This window comes from Mytilus edulis, chromosome 13 (genome assembly GCF_963676685.1).
Source record: "Mytilus edulis chromosome 13, xbMytEdul2.2, whole genome shotgun sequence".
NCBI lineage: Eukaryota > Metazoa > Mollusca > Bivalvia > Mytilida > Mytilidae > Mytilus > Mytilus edulis.
Window position 1 is genome coordinate 63,337,533 of NC_092356.1, and position 19,099 is coordinate 63,356,631.

The 19,099-nt window shown below is 33.2% G+C and overlaps 1 protein-coding gene across 2 annotated transcripts in view; it reads right to left on the reverse strand.

Moving 5' to 3' along the window:
- The window catches only part of LOC139499901 (uncharacterized), a 107,328-nt gene extending 93,923 nt beyond the window's left edge, over positions 1-13,405 (reverse strand). The window contains exons 1-4 of one of the 2 annotated variants that reach the window (XM_071288531.1): positions 12,950-13,405; positions 7,353-7,502; positions 5,076-5,202; positions 4,185-4,373 (exon numbers count right to left, since the gene is read on the reverse strand). In XM_071288531.1, the coding sequence (XP_071144632.1) occupies positions 4,185-4,373; positions 5,076-5,202; positions 7,353-7,502; positions 12,950-13,371 (888 nt within the window). In that variant the 5' untranslated portion in view covers positions 13,372-13,405. The remainder of the gene's footprint in view (positions 1-4,184; positions 4,374-5,075; positions 5,203-7,352; positions 7,503-12,949) is intronic. The other variant, XM_071288530.1, reaches the window with a different exon arrangement.
- Between the last annotated feature and the right edge of the window lie 5,694 nt (positions 13,406-19,099).

A 19,099-nucleotide genomic window follows, 5' to 3' on the forward strand; every position in this document is an offset into this window, starting at 1 on the left:
TTTCGGTCGTGTTGACTTATTTATAAATCTTATTTTGCTGAACATTATTGCTGTTTACAATTTATCTCTATCTATAATATTATTCAAGATAATAACCAAAAACAGCAAAATTTCCTTAAAATTACCAATTCAGGGGCAGCAACCCAACAACGGGTTGTTCGATTCATCTGAAATTTTCAGGGCAGATAGATCTTGACCTGATAATCAATTAAACCCCCATGTCAGATTTGCTCTTAATGCTTTGGTTTCTGAGTTATAAGCCAAAAACTGCATTTTACCCCTATGTTCTATTTTTAGCCATGGCGGCCATCTTGGTTGGTTGACCGGGTCACCGGACACAATTTTTAAACTAGATACCCAAATGATGATTGTGGCCAAGTTTGGTTTAATTTAGCCCAGTAGTTTCAGAGGAGAAGATTTTTGTAAAAGCTAACGACGAACAACGACGACGACGACGGACGACGGACGCCAGACGCCAAGTGATGAGAAAAGCTCACTTGGCCCTTTGAGCCAGGTGAGCTAAAAAAGTAAACCATTATAGGTCAATGTACGGCCTTCAACACGGAGCCTTGGCTCCCACCGAACAACAAGCTATAAAGGCCCCAAAATTACTAGTGTAAAACCATTCAAACGGGAAAACCAACGGTCTAATCTATATAAAACTAGAGGCTCTAAAGAGCTTGTGTCGCTCACCTTGGTCTATGTGAATACTAAACAAAGGACACAGATGGATTCAAGACAAAATTGTGGTTTGGTGATGGTGATGTGTTTGTAGATATTACTTTACTGAACATTCTTGCTGCTTACAATTATCTCTATCTATAATGAACTTGACCCAGTAGTTACAGTGGAAAATGTTAGTAAAATTTTACAAATTTTGTGAAAATTGTTAAAAAAAAATGACTATATAAAGGGCAATAACTCCTTAGGGGTCAATTGACCATTTTGGTCATGTTGACTTCTTTTTAGGTCTTACTTTGCTGTACATTATTGCTGTTTACAGTTTATCTCTATCTATAATAATATTCAAGATAATAACCAAAAACAGCAAAATTTCCTTAAAATTACCATTTCAGGGGCAGCAACCCAACAACGAAATGTCCGATTCATCTGAAAATTTCAGGGCAGATAGATCTTGACGTGATGAACAATATTACCCCTGTTAGATTTGCTCTAAATGCTTTGGTTTTTGAGTTATAAGCCAAAAACTGCATTTTACCCCTATGTTCTAATTTTAGGCGTGGCGGCCATCTTGGTTAGTTGGCTGGGTCACGCCACACATTTTTTAAACTAGATACCCCAATGATGATTGTGGCCAAGTCTGGATTAATTTGGCCCAGTAGTTTCAGAGGAGAAGATTTTTGTAAAAGATTACTAAGATTTACGAAAAATGGTTAAAAATTGACTATAAAGAGCAATAACTCCTAAATTGGTCAACTGACCATTTTGGTCATGTTGACTTTTTTGTAAATCTTACTTTGCTGAACATTATTGCTGTTTACAGTTTATCTCTATCTATAATAATATTCAAGATAATAACCAAAAACAGTAAAATTTCCTTAAAATTACCAATTCAGGGGCAGCAACCCAACAACAGGTTGTCCGATTCATCTGAAAATTTCAGGGCAGATAGATTTTGACCGGATAAACAATTTTATTCCATGTCAGATTTGCTCTAAATGCTTTGGTTTTTGAGTTATAAGCGAAAAACTGCATTTTACCCCCATGTTCTATTTTTAGCCATGGCGGCCATTTTGGTTGGTTGACCGGGTCACCAGACACAGTTTTTAAACTAGATACCCCAATGATGATTGTGGCCATGTTTGGTTTAATTTGGCCCAGCAGTTTTAGAGGAGAAGATTTTTCTAAAAGATGACTAAGATTTACGAAAAATGGTTAAAAATTGACTATAAAGGGCAATAACTCCTAAAGTGGTCAACTGACCATTTTGATCATGTTGACTTATTTGTAGATCTTACTTTGCTGAACATTATTGCTGTTTACAGGTTATCTCTATCTATAATAATATTCAAGATAATAACCAAAAACAGCAAAATTTCCTTAAAATTACCATTTCAGGGGCAGCAACCCAACAACGAAATGTCCGATTCAACTGAAAATTTCAGGGCAGATAGATCTTGACCTGTTGAAAAATATTACCCCACGTCAGATTTGCTCTAAATGCTTTGGTTTTTGAGTTATAAGCCAAAAACTGCATTTTACCCCTATGTTCTATTTTTAGCCATGGCGGCCATCTTGGTTGGTTGGCCGGGTCACGGGACACATTTTTAAACTAGATACCCCAATGATGATTGTGGCCAAGTTTGGTTAAATTTGGCCCAGTAGTTTCAGAGGAGAAGATTTTTGTAAAAGTTAACGCAGGACGACGACGACGGACGACGACGACGACGACGGACGACGACGGACGACGACGGACACCGGACGCCAAGTGATGAGAAAAGCTCACTTGGCCCTTTGGGCCAGGTGAGCTAAAAAGGAGAAACAAGAAACACGTATAAATTAGATAAACAAACGACAACTACTGTACATCAGATTCCTGACTTAGGACAGGTGCAAACATTTGCAGCGGGATTAAACGTTTTAATGGATCCAAACCTTCTCCCTTTTTCTGAAACAATAGCATAACATCACAACATAGAAAAAACTTTTCTACCAAATAGTCTCCCTTCAATTTCAACTCTTCCTGTTGACCTTTTGACAATATGGCTGTGTCTATGAATCATTAAATGCTTTTTCAAATCCAAGCCATCCTCTAAGAGGGTTGATCAAAAAAATAATTCAATTATTTTTTTATTGAAGGTTGGATATCAAACTAGATATTATGATTTTTTAATGAGATTTTGCGTTTTGTTTTTTCATTTACAATATTGTGGTAAAGTTTTCATCTAATAAAGGCTTGTAATGACACCCTGGACAACTAGAATACATTCCTTTAGCGATGCATATTCAACAGTTTAGTAGAAAACACTAAAAATAATGAAATAATCTTAGAAGAGTTAAAAGAGGGATGAGAACATGTGCTTAGAGAAGGAGGTATATGTCAAATTGTTACTTCAGATTGACAGCATAGTTGTCTGACTGGGTTTGGGTTATTAAAATGAATTTACTGGTTTTCAGAAATCCTCTCAAATCTTTTCACTTTTACTAGAAATTCAGGGTTCCGTTTTGGACCATTTTTGTTTATATTGCCAGGGTAAGGGTAGAATTTGGATTCAATTTAAAATATTTAACTTCCACAAGCTGGGCCATCAGGATGATAAAATTAATTTGCACAGCCGAAAATCTGGTGGCCTTGGTCAACTGGCCAAGTGTTAAATTTAGCCTCTTCTTCAGTAGCAATTACTTCATGACAATCTACTGATAAAAATGTTACATAATATTCTGACTTGGAAAAGATAATATTTATAGGTGATTATTACCATCAACAAAGATGTCCAAGGGATGTATGTCTCCTTTAATTCCTACATGTGGACAAAAATAGGGGGAACATTTGTCTACCAAAATAATGTCTAGTTTTTATGAATTAAACAGGATTATTTTTGACAATAAAGCAAATATGAAAGTTTAAAATGACAAAATCACAATAATAAATGCACGCAATAATATCTGAATATACAGTATCCAAAAATATTGGAATTGAATACTGTTAATTCTGTATTTACTGCAAGGTTTTTCATCAATAATGCGACAGCTAGTGCCCCTTTAACCAAAAGCTTTAAACTGATACAGGACAGGAGAGATAAATTAATGAAATAGAAACAGAGAGAAGAAGGAAATACACTGAAATCATAAATGTCCATTCTATGAAAAAATCTATACAAATCATTATATAATTCTGATGTACACTAAAATATGTTTATTTTGAGTCTAATAACTTTTTGTCCGATTTGTCCTAGGAGTATTTCAACTTGCCTCCAAATACTGTGTAATATTTGTAAGTTTTGGTGAGTACCATTTTGTTGTTTGAGGATTTTTTTTTTATTCAAATGGCTAATGTAAATTGTACATGGTTTTGTCAAAGTCTGCATAAAAACCTATAGAAAAGTTGTACAACTTTGAAGATTTAAATTTTTGGTTTACCTATAATCTTAAAATCCAAAAATTGGTATGTCAGCAATGAAAATGGGTCTACCCTATTTTCACTTTTATAAAATCATTATTACCTGTGTACCAACACACATAGCTCCAAATACTAAACTCCTTCCATCTTCTTCATCTCCTGTTTTCTCAAAACATGAATCTTGTATTTCAAGCAACAGATTGGCTCCATGTCGTCCAATTATATCATACGGATTAAGATCTTCTATCTTAAAGTCATGAGCACTTGGTAATGCAACTTTTCTTTGTTTTACCTAAAACAGATGAACTTTAATTGTTTATTATAATTATATTGTTAAACTTAAAATATATAAAGCAACCTTTTAGTCAATATAGGAAAAATGCAGGTTTGCATGTTAATGCTTTATGATTTAATTTATTATACTCATTGCTTTGTTTTAAAAAGTGAATGTCATGTACATTAATAGTATATATAACAAATTATTATCAACAGCATGAACAGTGTGCACACTGAAATGTCTTGCCTGCTTTACTTACTTATCATGATTTAATTTATGTTGAAAGTTTGAAATCTGATGTATCACATAAACTTAACATTATCAATGATCCATATGTATGTTAATGAGGTTATGGTCAGATGAACAGTTGGACATATACACATTTCAGTCTACAAATTTTATATATATACATTGTAGTAAAGATAAATGAGTCTCAATTGAAAACTACGTTCAAACCTATGATTGTGTTGGATAAAAACCGCACTTTTTATACGTATGCATGTTAACAAATTTCGTTGTAGAAGGGTCTAAATACAGCACAAACAACATATTTCAACAGACCAAAAAAGTGAAAAATTATATTTAAACAAAATGAAACCACATCAAACAATTATACAATAATTCTCCGGAAAAATAGATAAAAATTACAAGAAACCACATCAACCAAATTGATGATACCCTTATCCTCCTGAAAAAATAGATTATCTTACTACATACCCCTCCTACCACCATCACAGTTTTCATGTTTAGTTCAGTTATCTCGTCACTACAACACCTTAATTCTGGGTGAGAAGTAACAACAGACTTTCCAATCTTCATACTTTTATTTTTTGATTCTCCATCCCTGTAAAAATAAGATATCATTTTATTTCAATAACAAAAAGACTTTTTACTTGTTTTAATAGAACATTTTCGACTTTGTCTGTCACCGGAAAAAACTCATCAGTTATGCTTGCCTTTATAACATCCTTTACCAGAAAGAGGGTATCGCCTGTATCCCTGCACTATATTAAATGTTCATCAAGCGTCTTACTGATCGTCATTGTGCAGGATAAACTAGAAATAATATTCATTCTGTAGGTACTTAATCACAATTCCCTAATGGCTGCAGTGCTGAGAGACAATTATGAGAATTCAATTTGCCGAATAATTCAAGCAATATAGCTTTATAGTTTTCCAACCACTTGCTCAACATTGGAACAGAAGTGACGATACCCCTAAATGCACGAATGATGTTCACTAAAACCAAAGTTTTTGACTGAAATGCATCAAACTCAAAAGTAGTCTATTACCAAATATTTTTTACTAAGAACTGAATTTTTGTTTACATTAAGGGCATACGATACAGTTTCGATCCTGTATTTACAGTTTGCTGACTATTTTTTGCCTGATTAAATCAAATATGTAATAAAAAATATACCTTCATGTGTTACTTTTTGAGTTAAAAGAGGTCGAAACTTTGTATGTTTGCTCAAAAATTGGATTTGTGGCCGTATTTTCCCTCTCCAAAAAAAGCCATTACTTTTTTGTTTTAAAAGATAAACACAAAATGTTTTTTTGTTAAATAATTTGTAATTTCTGTATTTTATAAGTATCCTAACTATTTATGCATTTTTTATTCAGAAATAACTCATATTTATCAAATGGTCATAAATTGAGAAAAAAAGTATTTTTTTGCTGTATATTTATCAACATTTAAAAAATTGCACTATTTACAGTTTTATAAAATTTGGTTCACATAATCTCCATGCAAAATGAAACAAAATGTCATTCTAAAAAATAGGGGTCCATACACTCGTTTTCAAATTAAATCAGTTTGAGTGATAAAAATCAGTCGAAAAATGCATCTTTTCCCGATATGTCACAGTTTGACGTTGCGAAAAAAACATTACACGTTAGCAACATCATTACCTCCCCTGTAACTGTATCGTATGCCCTTAAATCAAATGCAGTTTTATATGTAGTGATTTTAAGACTGACAATAATGTTTGTCTTTTTAAGATTTTTTTTTATAATGCCACAGACTTAAGTCTGAAAAGATCTCCAGTTGTCCTAGAAAAATCTTCTGGTTTGATTGTAAAACAATTGATATATAAAATACATAAAATTGAAAATGGAAATGGGGAAAGCGTGAAAGAGCTGAAAACAGCTAAAAACCACAAATGGGTCTTTACCACACAGAGAATATCCTGTCAAGCCTCTTTTTATCCAAACTACAGGCCTTTAAACATAAGTAAGTTAATTAATAGAACTTTCTATACAGTATATATTCAATAAAAGACTAATATGTATATATAATATAATATGGATGCTAAAATTAGCTTACATTTTATACAAGGTTGAATACTTTTATAAGTATAGAAAGATTATAACAGGTACCTGGTACACAGCAAAAGATGTAGGCCAGTAAGACCCCTTTTTGGCCCTTAAATATAGTGTTATAATTACAAAGTTAATAAAATTGCTAACTTTTAGTTATTCATTGAAAAGTAACATGCTTTTGTTACATAAATATGGTCTGTTTTTGACACTACAATGGACATGCATTAATATCAGTTTCTTTAGTTTTCTATGTTGTGTTATGTGTACTATTGTTTGTCTGTTTGTCTTTTTAATTTTTGGCCATAGCCTTGTCAGTTTGTTTTCGATTTGTGAGTTGGACTGTCCCTCTGGTATCTTTTGTCCCTCTTCAAGCATTATTATTTCATGCAAAAATACTGATATCTTCATGTGCTAATTTTAAGAAGGTTTTGGTCTAAAATGGAAGTGGCTGCACTTGCGTTCCTTCCTCATATTTAATATATGTTGTATTTAATAATAATACAAAATATATATAAACATTGAGAGTGAAGACATATGCAGCCACTTCCATTTGAGACAAAAATTATCTAAAAACATGAAAAAGTGAAGTAAATTCTGACTTGTGTCTGTCAAAGCTTTGAATGCATGATTCACCAGTACATGACATATCTCTTTGTATTCAGTCATACTTACATTAAGTTCAATCCACACATAACAAAAAAGTCCCTGAATAGCTGTCTGCATACCATATCATTTGAAGTTCCTTTCCGGTTTTCAAGCATAAAATAGATTAAATTTTCACCAAATCCATAGATACCATTCCATTTAACAGCTTCAAACATACTGTAAGAAAACACACACAAATTATTACAGTAATACTTCATACATGTAGCAAATAACTTAACAGAACCAAGTTTTTAAATAAGTGTGTCTTTAAAATTGGTATTTATTAAAGATTACTGTTTAACAGTCATGTCAGTATTTACAAAGCTTATCATCATGATCATGCTTAAGGACATATGATACAGTTTTGATCCTGTATTTACAAGTTCGTGAAAATTTGCATATAGGCTATTTTTTACCTGATTAAATCAAATATGTAATAAAAAATATACCTTCATGTATATTTGCTCAAAATTCAGATTTGTGGCCTTAATTTCTTTTTCGAAAGAAAGACATAACTTTTTTGTTATAAAAGATAAACACAAATTGTTTTTTCTATTTACAGTTTTATAAAATTTGGGTCACATAATCTCCCTGCAAAATGAAACAAATTGCTGTTTTGAAAAATAGGGGTCCATGAACTTGTTTTCAAATTAAATCAGTTTGAATGATAAAAATCAGTCGAAAAATGCATCTTTCCCGATATGTCACAGTTTGACGTCGCGAAAATAACATTTTACGTTAGCAACGTCATTACACATGTACCTCCCCTGTAACTGTATCGTATACCCTTAATGGTATGTGTTTTGTTTCAAGTAAAATACAAGTACATGTAGAGGAATAGCTTATAAGGATTTAAATTAAACCAATGAACAATGATGAAGATTTTAAGTGAAAAAAGTGAAAGATAATTATTTATACATGTAACAGCTTGTCTTCCTTTCTTTTACAAGTCTCAAATGACCTAGTCTTTGATTATCATCTTCGCTAGCCAAGGGTTACCATCCACTCCCGCTCTCTCGAAGGCTAGCGAAGATGCATGACACTATTCATTATTCATTTTGAATTTGTCAATAAATTCTAAAAAGAAAACTGGTTTACATTTTTTAGAATCTCACATTATTTAAAAACAATTAAAAAGAAAACTGATAAAAAGTAAAATAAGTAAAATAAGTCTTATTTTATATGAAAAGGAAGATGTGGTATGATTGCCATTGATACAGTGTTCCACGAGAACCAAATGACACAGATATTAACAACTGTAGGTCACCGTACAGCCTTCAATAATGGGCAAAGCTGATACCACATAGTCAGCTAAAAATGAAATTTTGTTTATTTTATAGCAATTCACGAAATAAAGCACTATTAATGCTATTTACATGATTAAGGGCATATCCAACAGTTTATTTCTGACGGTGAGAATTTTTTCCCTTTAAGATATTTCATTCTTCAGTTGACAGAGAATCGAATTTTGCCAAAAAAAATATATGTTGTCGATTTCGTTTTTGCAAAAATTACTGCTGAAAATTGAACATTTTGTGCAATTTTGGAGTAAAAAACGTTTTTTATTGAAAAAAATAAATATGATATTTTAATCAACATATACTTATATAATTGGGCTCAAATTGAAACAAAAATAATTCAAGATGGTTAGAAAAATCTAACTTTACCATTTAAAGCATTAATTCTTACTCAAATAAAGCCAAAAACGTTATGGTGGACCCAAACAACGGCAAGTAATGAACATTTGAAATGCACATTTTTGATTTTTTGAAATATTTCTAACGGTGTCGATTTGGCCAAAGTGAGATATGTTATTCTTTTAGAAAAATGGAACGTCATAACGTTTTGAAAAATATTTGTCACCATACTCGTTTTTGAGAAAAATTGCGTAATATAATACTGTTTACTCAATCCCTCACGTAAGCCTCACAAATTGCGCCAAAAATTAAGACGTTTCGGAAAATAACGTTATATTTCCCCGCTAATTTTTCAAAGGCAGTGCGACGGTGTGGCAGACAAATGTATTTATACAATTTGACTTTGTTGGATAGTTGTCTCGATAGCACTCGTATCGCATTTTCTTATTTATAACGAACCAGTATCTGGACGAGATAACAATTCAGATAGTTTTACTATTGTGTTCGTCAACAATCTAATTAAAAATATTGATCTCTAATTACGTTATACTACGTATGAGTGTAGTATAACGTAATCAGAGATCAATATTTTAATTAGATTGGTTCGTCAAAATTGTGAAACCTGATAGTGAAAAACTCACTGACTCCGTATTAATTCATTTTGCAGTTTCTGGCTTTTTATTCTTTATAGGCTTCTAGCTATAACAAAAATCTGTATGTTGACTCTTAGTGTTTTGAATTATATGGGTCGTTGGGTTGCTGTCGTATTAATGTATACCTTTAAAATCTTTTTTCAAAACAAAAGGATTGGTTGGTTATAGAATTATTCACATCTCTGGACTTCTCCCATCCGACAGAATATCTTTGCTAAAATATGGTGCGGCCGTTTAGCTGCTTGGATGTATAAATTTGCAGCCTCGTTTAGTCGAAATAAAAATGTATATTCGATGCATAGTGCAGTGAGTTTCGTGCTATCTATACGTTAAAAAAAACATCTAAATAAATGGTTGAAGGGATATACGAACTTCGAATAAAATCTCTAAACAACAACAAAGGTCACATGAATCTTCAAATAAGTCACATGGCTGATTCAAACACATCTGTTACGCCTTTTGCAGTTGAAGGTAAAAAAACAGCTTTATTAAAAAAAACCAGATCAGTAAGACAAAAGCTTGAGAATAAACGAAAGGGCTGAAAAACGACCGTGACTGCCGTTGTTTTACTCTTCAAAATATGAGTTACTGCATTTACACAATGGAGATTGTTTTCTGTTCTACTGCCCTCCACCTTGTTAGACTGCATACAATGTAACCACTGATGTAGACTACTATATTATTTTTGATTATTCAAACAAATGAATTCAAAGAGAAAGATGCAGAAAGAAATTCTAAAATTTTCGTTTAAAAACAAAATGTAAATAAAAATAAAATACCAAAACTGGAACCCTGTTTCAGACAATTATCCGTTGTAAACTGATGATTATGCATCACTATATGAAACTGATAAATTGATTGCTCCCGTGCTCCAGTGGCAAATATATCACACATATTTAGGACGAGGCGAAAGTGGATCTGAAGTAAATCATTGATACATTATTAAGATAAATAGTTTGCTAGCGGTAAAACGTATGCCGTACTAGAATAAAGTTGAATAAGATCAAAATCTTGAGTTAAGCAATTAGCCCTCCCCCCCCCCCCTTTTCCCCAATTTTGAATTATGGTATTTCGATGGCTGTTTTTTTCCCCTATCCTATTATGGACCCGCTGATTTTATGAGAGCGTGTCTTATTAGTCAAGACCTACATCAAGACCTACACCGTTTTTGTTTTTTTTTGCTAAATCATATTTGTTTTCTTATACATAAGTAAACATCAAAATCGTCAGATATTTTCTACGTGTATGTCAGTGTATATCTATATACTACAATGTTTTCCTATTTCAATTTTGTTTTTATTACAGTGTCATCTATTGTTTTACATTGTTTACCAGTTAAAGGTCGTATTCATTTAAAGATCTACTATATGTATGTACTGTACATAAGAACTTTAACGCTGTATCTTATTTTTCTCAAGAAACCAGTTTTTTTTTTAATCTTTCTCAAGTTAAACCAAACTTTGAGTTTTCTATCCTGAATGACAAAATCTCGGAAAAGTTTGGTAAAGAATTAATTACAATTTGCATTCTAATGCAATAATAAAGCATTACGCATTTGTTCTCGTTGTTCTCTACTGTATTGAGGATAGTTTCAATAAAACGGAAACTTAAGTGAATATGGTCTATAATGATCAAGATAATTTCGGTTCTTTTATAATAGACTAAGACGACAAAGATATCTTTAAAGATTTGAGTTCTATTTCTGTTAATATTCTGTATGAGCTTTTGCCGATTCCCGCCGTGCCCTTTCTTTTGATGAAAGAACCCGCCCTTTCCAGACGGCCATAGCAATTCCAATGGTGATTCCGTTATGACGTCGTTGAAATAACGTTAAATTACGGGAAACAATAAACGACGTTAACGTTTGTTATTACCTCCCCTGAAACTGTTGGATATGCCCTTAAAAAGGTATTCAACACAAAACCTTTCAAAAGGGTGCTTACTTGTGTGGTGAAAAAGTGAAAGGGGACAAACAAGAATAATGATTTTTTTGGGGGGAAGAGACCCTGATTCATATGCATGATATGTGTGTTATGATACACATGTCAAAAGATAACAAGAATGTGTCCACAGTACACGGATGCCCCACTCGCACTATCATTTTCTATGTTTAGTGGACCGTGAAATTGGAATTAATTCTCTAATTTGGCATTAAAATTAGATTGATCTTATCAAAGGGAACATGTATACTAAGTTTCAAGTTGATTGGACTTCTACTTTATCAGTCAGGGATATAACTCTATAGGGTTATTACAGGAAAATAACATACATTTGTTATTGTGGATTAAAAAATCAAAGAAATGTGATAACATACGTATGTTACATGTTTTAAAGGGACAATATACTTCATAAGTTTAGTTAAAATGTATACAAGTTCTATTGATATTACTATTTTCTTTATGTATACTTAACTATTGAAAGATGTAACAGTTCATAGTATTCCAATTTTGAATAGTACACCTATATGTTATTACAGAAAAAATATGCCTGTAATAACTAAAGGGTGTTATCACAGCTTCTCTATATCACTTCAAAGCATTTGCTCAGACATAAATCATGCTTAATTACAATGTATTTTAATTTATTGTAAGAAATAATGACCAGAGCATGTAATGAGGTTCTGCGCAAGTTTCTCAGTAATTCCCAAGTGTCTTATATAATAAGTTACATTCCTATAATAACTAAGCCTTGTTATCACAGCTAAGTTAATTCCTAAATAGCCTTGTCTCATTAATTAACCATGGTTAATCAAAAATGTATTAATTCCATTTAGAAATTAATTAGCAAGGCTATGCATTTAGTTTCTGCGCAAAGTCTCAAGAGTTCCCTAGAGTCCACTATAGATTAAAGAATTTTACAAATAACAAACATATGTTATTACAGATTTAGAAAATTTAAGGAAAAGTATCTGTAATAACACACGCAAGTTATTTTCTGTAATAACCCTATAGAGTTATATCTCTGACTGTTTATCAAAAACTACCTTGACCAAAAACTTTAACCTGAAATTTGCACTATCATTTTCTATGTTCAGTGAACCGTAAAATTGGGGTAAAAACTCTAATTTGGCATTTAAATTAGAAAGATCATATCATAGGGCACATGCATACTAAGTTTCAAGTTGATTGGACTTCAACTTCATCAAAAACTACCTTGACCAAAAAACTTTAACCTGAAGCGGGACAGACGGACGAACGAACGAACGGACGGACAAACGAACGGACGCACAGACCAGAAAACATAATGCCCCTCTACTATCGTAGGTGGGGCATAAAAAAAATCTGAAATATTCAACATGTTCTTAGACATGTTAGGAAAGTGTTAATCTTATTACCCTCTTAGATAGTCTTCATCACTTGAAATGTCATCTGGAAGGAGATGTCTAACTGTCTCAAAAGTAGTCTCTTTTGCTTTTGTAAGTGACAATTTTATATTGTTTACATCTTCCTTAAACCGTGTTACCCTGTCAGTACCTTCATCAACTGCTTCTTGGTATTCACTTGCGTCAAAATCTAAAAAATAATCCAAAACTCTAGCAAGAGGTTGGATTTTTGAAGAATGCTTGGGTATTTTTGAATCATAACATAATGTTTTGTTCAAAAGAACTTCTAAGCCACTGACATGTTCTTTTTCGTATAAAAGTCCAAGTATGTCAAGCTCAGTTTCTTTCAAACAAGATATTTTGGGATTAATTTCTTCAATTTTGCTCCCTGTCTTTCTTTTCTTGTAGCATGGCGAGGATGCATCTACTGACATGATCTGTTTGACAATATTTACAATCGGTTGTCTCATCAATGCAAGGGAAAAGAAACGAATATGAGCAGTTACCATGGCAGTATAATCAGTTCGTTGATTGTGGCCATTATCTGGCAGAAGCAGAAACCTGTTACCTAATCTGTAAGTTCCGCCTCTGTCAGGCGCACCATCAAACAGTGTAATGTCGCTTAAATATAGTAGCTCAATCTCAATGTATGTATGCATATATGTATATATTATATTATTGTTGTATTTGAAATCATTCATATGGGATCATGAGAGATTAGTATTGTACTATCTGATTTTATAAATATTAGAGATGTTTTAGATTTTACTTCTGTTTTGCAAGTAAATCGTTTCAGTATGAAGAGAAGGTTTTTCTTTTTTAATAAGATCATGTGGTGATTGTAAACCATACTGTTCTGTTAAATCAACAGTTTTTAAAGACCAACTATCTGAATCACGGGGCATTACGGCCAATTGTCTGATAGTAAACTCACGCTCGACTGAACCATGGCTACTAATGTGATATCCGAAAAATAATAAGCATATGCTTATGAAGTTCAACCTCAACTGGGATTTGACCGTGAAGCAAGTAACATGAGTAAACAGCAGAAGTAGCAGTGCGTTCTGGCAGATGTTGAATTTGCTCTAGGAGTTTAGAATACGGACAACGAGTACTATTTAAAGTGGACACAACAATGGAGAATTAATGTTAACCTGGGAAATGTCAAGTTTGCCTTTTCTCTAAAGACATCACAGATGCAGAGCAAAAAAACATTAATCGTAAACTCCTTCAAATTTAAATACAGTCCAACACCAAAACTACTCGGTGTAACTCTGGATGAGAAATTAAAATTTGACACCCACATCAACATAATGCAGAAAAGAACAAACAATGCGATGTATGTAATGACTGTAATAAGAGATATAAAGCATGTTAAGGGCATGGGGAAAATATCAAAAGCAAATTTACTCCAAATTTATAACAGCATGGTAAGATCTATTATGGAGTATGCATGCCCAGTCTGGCAAATAACATCTGCAGACAATATGAAAAAACTAGAAGCAGTACGTACTACAAAGAAAAGGCCTGTCATTATGCCTTGGACTACCAGGAACATCAAGTCGAAGTCAATACGCAACCTATCGACGTAAGAATCGAGGAAATATCGGTGCGTGAATTGGCAAAAAATCAATCTAAGAACATAGTAGAACCAATAAAACAACAACTGGAACAGTATCTTTCCAACAACAATACTTATAAACAACAAGAGTCACCTTTTGGTAAAGCTGTAAACCAATCTGTAGACAGGTTTAAAGCCAAAAAGGTAGATATTAAAAAACAATGAACCAGAATTTACATACAAAGCTGGCGCAGATTTTATGCTGATGAGAGGAGAGCACCCAGTCGACTTGGTAGTTCAAAGAACAGAAATGCAGAACAAAATGTTGAAAGTAAACAGGTTGTAAAGGACATACAAGAAGACAGTACCAACTCAACTGTAGTGGCATTCACTGACGTTTCTTGTCAGGGCAATCCAGGACCGTGTGGAGCGGGGGCGGTAGTATATTCCTGAAATAGCCATGGCGTAAGCTTAAAGATGTCAGTAGCTAACAGAGGATCATACTACTTGCTATCTTGTAGCTATCTTATGGTTCTGCAGCACTGTATAACGTCAATTAAGGACCAGTTTGCTGAGGTCAAAATATTATCAGATAGCCAGACTGCAGTAGGCATCTTGACATAGACACCATAACAGACATTAAAGAAAGTATGGGAACACTCTTGAGACACGGCATACTAACAACTTATCTTGGATCCAAGGCCATGCTAATATAGCCGGGAACGAGATAGCGGACCAGTTGGTGAAATATGCTGTAAAGGAAGCCTCATCACTAAATGCACAATATAATGTTATAACTATGTTGGATGTCAGAAGTGCAGTCAAGATGTCTACAAAACTGAAATGGCAAAGCAGATGGACAATGGTGAAACAAGAAGACACCTATATGATCTGATACCTATAGTTTGAAAAATACTTCAACTAGACATCCCTTACACCCAAATTGGAAGAATACTATCGGAATTAAGAACAGGCTACAGCAGACTAAACAAATACAGAAACCAATTAGGTCAATCCCTCACGCCATATTAAAAATGCGGAGAAAAAGAAACAACAGAACACTATCTGATATACTGTCCAAGATACCACCAAGAAAGAGAGGACTGGAAATAGTTAACATCCCACTGGATATCCATTCACTACTTTCACCATCAAAGAGAGGAACACGTGAAATAACTGCACAAATTATAGGGGAATATATACTTAAATCAGGGCGTTTTCAAGAACTAGCAAGTCCTGCTACCCGATCCTGCGCCTAAACTAATTTTTCAAGTATTAGCGAGAAATTACCAGGAAAAATGGTGCACTGTATGAGGAATATTCAGTACAAAAGAGACAAGTCGTGTCAATTATTGACCTTAGGATCAGGATCAGGATCAGGATCAGGATTTCATATCAGAAACAGGAAGTCTAATAGAGTCTAGCCCATACAAAAGTGGGGGTAGCACATACATTTTCACCAGACGCATCGAAACTTAAGAGCTATGTCAATTCAATCCACGGAGCCCAGATCAAATGATGGCATACACTGTGTCAATCTGGCTGTCTGAATTCTACACAATATCCGTCTCACCATTTTAGAGTGAACATCATGATCAATACAATATTTTAATTAATTTTGAACAGGTTAACCATTCATTGGTTCAACGAAAATAAAGGTTCAGTTTTACTTCCATACTGTAGAGTATATGACTTCTGACTGATTATTATGTAGCGATGTTTATTTGCATAATCAGACAAGACATTTAACATTTCTTGCATCTCATACGGGTTGTTGGAAATTAGGGTGACATCTAAGTAAGCACCAAGTGAAAACCATTCATTTCGATCATTTGCAGTAGTGTATTTATGAAGACCTTATAGGCAGTCGGTACCAATCTCAACCCTGTCGAACACCTTGGAATTTGTTAATTGGTTTTGATTTGATACTTTGCTATATTAATAAGGACATTAAGTTCTTATACCACTCACAATAAAGGCTTAAGCAACCCATTAGTGAATTATCACCTGTTATTCCTCTTTCTCATAAGCCCAGAGTGCCACACAATATTAAATGCTGTCTGTGCATCACTCAAAGATATGATTAACTTTTCAACTTCTTTATAGCATCAGCTTTTTAGCTCAGTCAAAATTAATGCAGCTTTGAATCCCTTTTGTAAGGTTATCTTAAATGACATTAACATTTTTTGATAGATGAAGTTTTTCAATAGTAATCAAAGGTACCAGGATTATATTAACTGTTATTTTGCGATAAAAGTTAGACACATCTCTTGGTTTGACCCCGTTTTTAATACTAGGCCACATATACCACTGTTCAGATCAGACGGAAGGTTAATGTGTTGAAATATAAAGTTTATTCATTTAACGATAATTTTAACAACTGTTACAGATTGATATCAATATTTTAGATGTTCGATAGTAATCCCTTGTTCATCAGCTGCTTTTCTATTCTAAAAGACATTATACATTTGAAATTTAAGGGTGTCCCTATAAGGGTTGAATAGTTCCTGTAATACTCGGACATCATCTTGAAGACGTCCACTTATTGTTCATAACAATTGTAAAAAAAACCTCATTTTCAGAAGGGAAAGACAGTTCTTGAAAATAGTCAGCCCAAGTTTCAGCTATGGCTACAAGAGTCACTAAAGATCTTGTTATTATGTCTCAAGTTTAGATGTTGATAAATATTTATAGTCCGTTGACGTTTTACTAGCTTATAAAATTGTTTCTCTTCGATTTCCCTATGCTCCATTATATTGTTAAAACTGTCGCGACGCTTAGATGCTTTAACATGTTTAAGCTGACTTTCTTTGAGTATATCTCTTTTTTCTTCTTCATTTGTTTCATTTCAATAAAGTATTGATTTTCTTTGCTTTTGGTTCGTTCATCTTGTTTCCATTTCCCCAAAACAAATTTTTTTGTTTGCCAAATGATATCAACGACTGGTTGGGGCTTAACTCGACCTTCCATACAAGTACGTGTTCTAGGTTTGTATTTCGGTGTGACAAGCCCTCTTGGTGTATCAGTGACTATTCCGCACATTTTACTGTCAAATGATTCTAAATCTAACTTTTGAAGTTCAGAGTCTAGCATATGGCTCAATGATTTTTTTTTTCATATTCTATGATGTCAATTTTATTCCAGTCAATTTTCCGCACACTTGTTCATTTTCTTTTCCATTAAAAAAGTTAAAGCAATTGGATCATGTTTAGATGTGTTGTTCATCTCTTTTGTCAGTGCATTATAGGATGTGACAATATCTGTATTAGGAAGAAAGTAGTAAATTTGTGAAGAGTCTTTTATATTTAAAAAAAAAGATGTATTTTTCTTTTTGCAAAGGTTAGGAAACGAGAGGTTATTTTCATCAGCAAATAGTTTAAAGTCAATATATCTAGTAATGCTACTGCTACGATAAAGCGAAGCTTTCATATCTTTTCCAAGGATAATTGTATTCTCGGTGTATTGAAGGCCCATTTGGAGCCTTCGGCTGTTGTCTGCTCTTTGGTCAGTTTGTTGTCTCGTTGACACATTCCCCATTTCCATTCTCAAATTTATATACACATAACAGAGGTATTGTTTTTTGGTAGTTTGAATAAAACCCCAATAATTCTGTTTCCAACATCCGGAATTTCTTTAATAATACATGTAATAGTTTGTTATGATTTTCTATATATAATTGAAACACCAGCATGGCCCAGACTTCTTTGAATCGGGTTATCAAATTTATCATCATCAAAGCATTTAGTATAGGAATTATAAAGTTTAAAATACTCGTGAATTCTATATTAATCTCTAGAATGCAGCCAGTCTAGGAGCATTATAATGACAAAATGTCCACTAAGTTAAATGATAAAATACGTTTATTTTCTACCAGTTTTACTTTATCTAACAAGTTCTCATTTGACCTAGATGTATCTCTTCTCAGTTCCCAGTCGGTGGGGTGCATGCATAGAGTGGTCGGTTAAGATTGACACACCGTTTTATGGTTGATCTTTCATTTCTCGGTTCACTTGTGTTGTGGCACTGAACGACTTTTTTGGAAACAAGCTATATTTAATAGTCTTCTTCATCACTCTGGAGCGATTACGCGCGTCTTAAAAAGAGTTTCCATCAATTCCTGAATATGTCTCTTCGAGGGTTTGCATAACATAGTTATCCATTTCATTTCCAAGATGGTCATTCACTATTACAACGGAATCATGTGGTCTGACGTATAGATATCATAATATTGATCGTTGCAGAAACTATTTAGAAAGCTTTTTTCGCATGTTCAGATATATCGCAGATTGTTTATGTGTTGGAAAGCCGTTGTTGTTTTTATTGTTGCTACATTTCCGCATTCTTCTACCCCTTTGTCTCTCATGATGATGCTTGTTGAACATATGATGAATATGATATCAATAACTTTGGCTTGTAAGTTTGACATTTTATTATCGTGCTTGATTATATCAAATTATAGAATTTTAATTCGGTGTTCCAGAAACCAGACTTTTACGGAGTCTTGCTCAGCACTTTGATGACAATGTGATGCTGCATTAAGATTTTGTGCTTTATTATACGTTGAATTGGATAGTAATCATTTTGAGATCATTCAATGACAA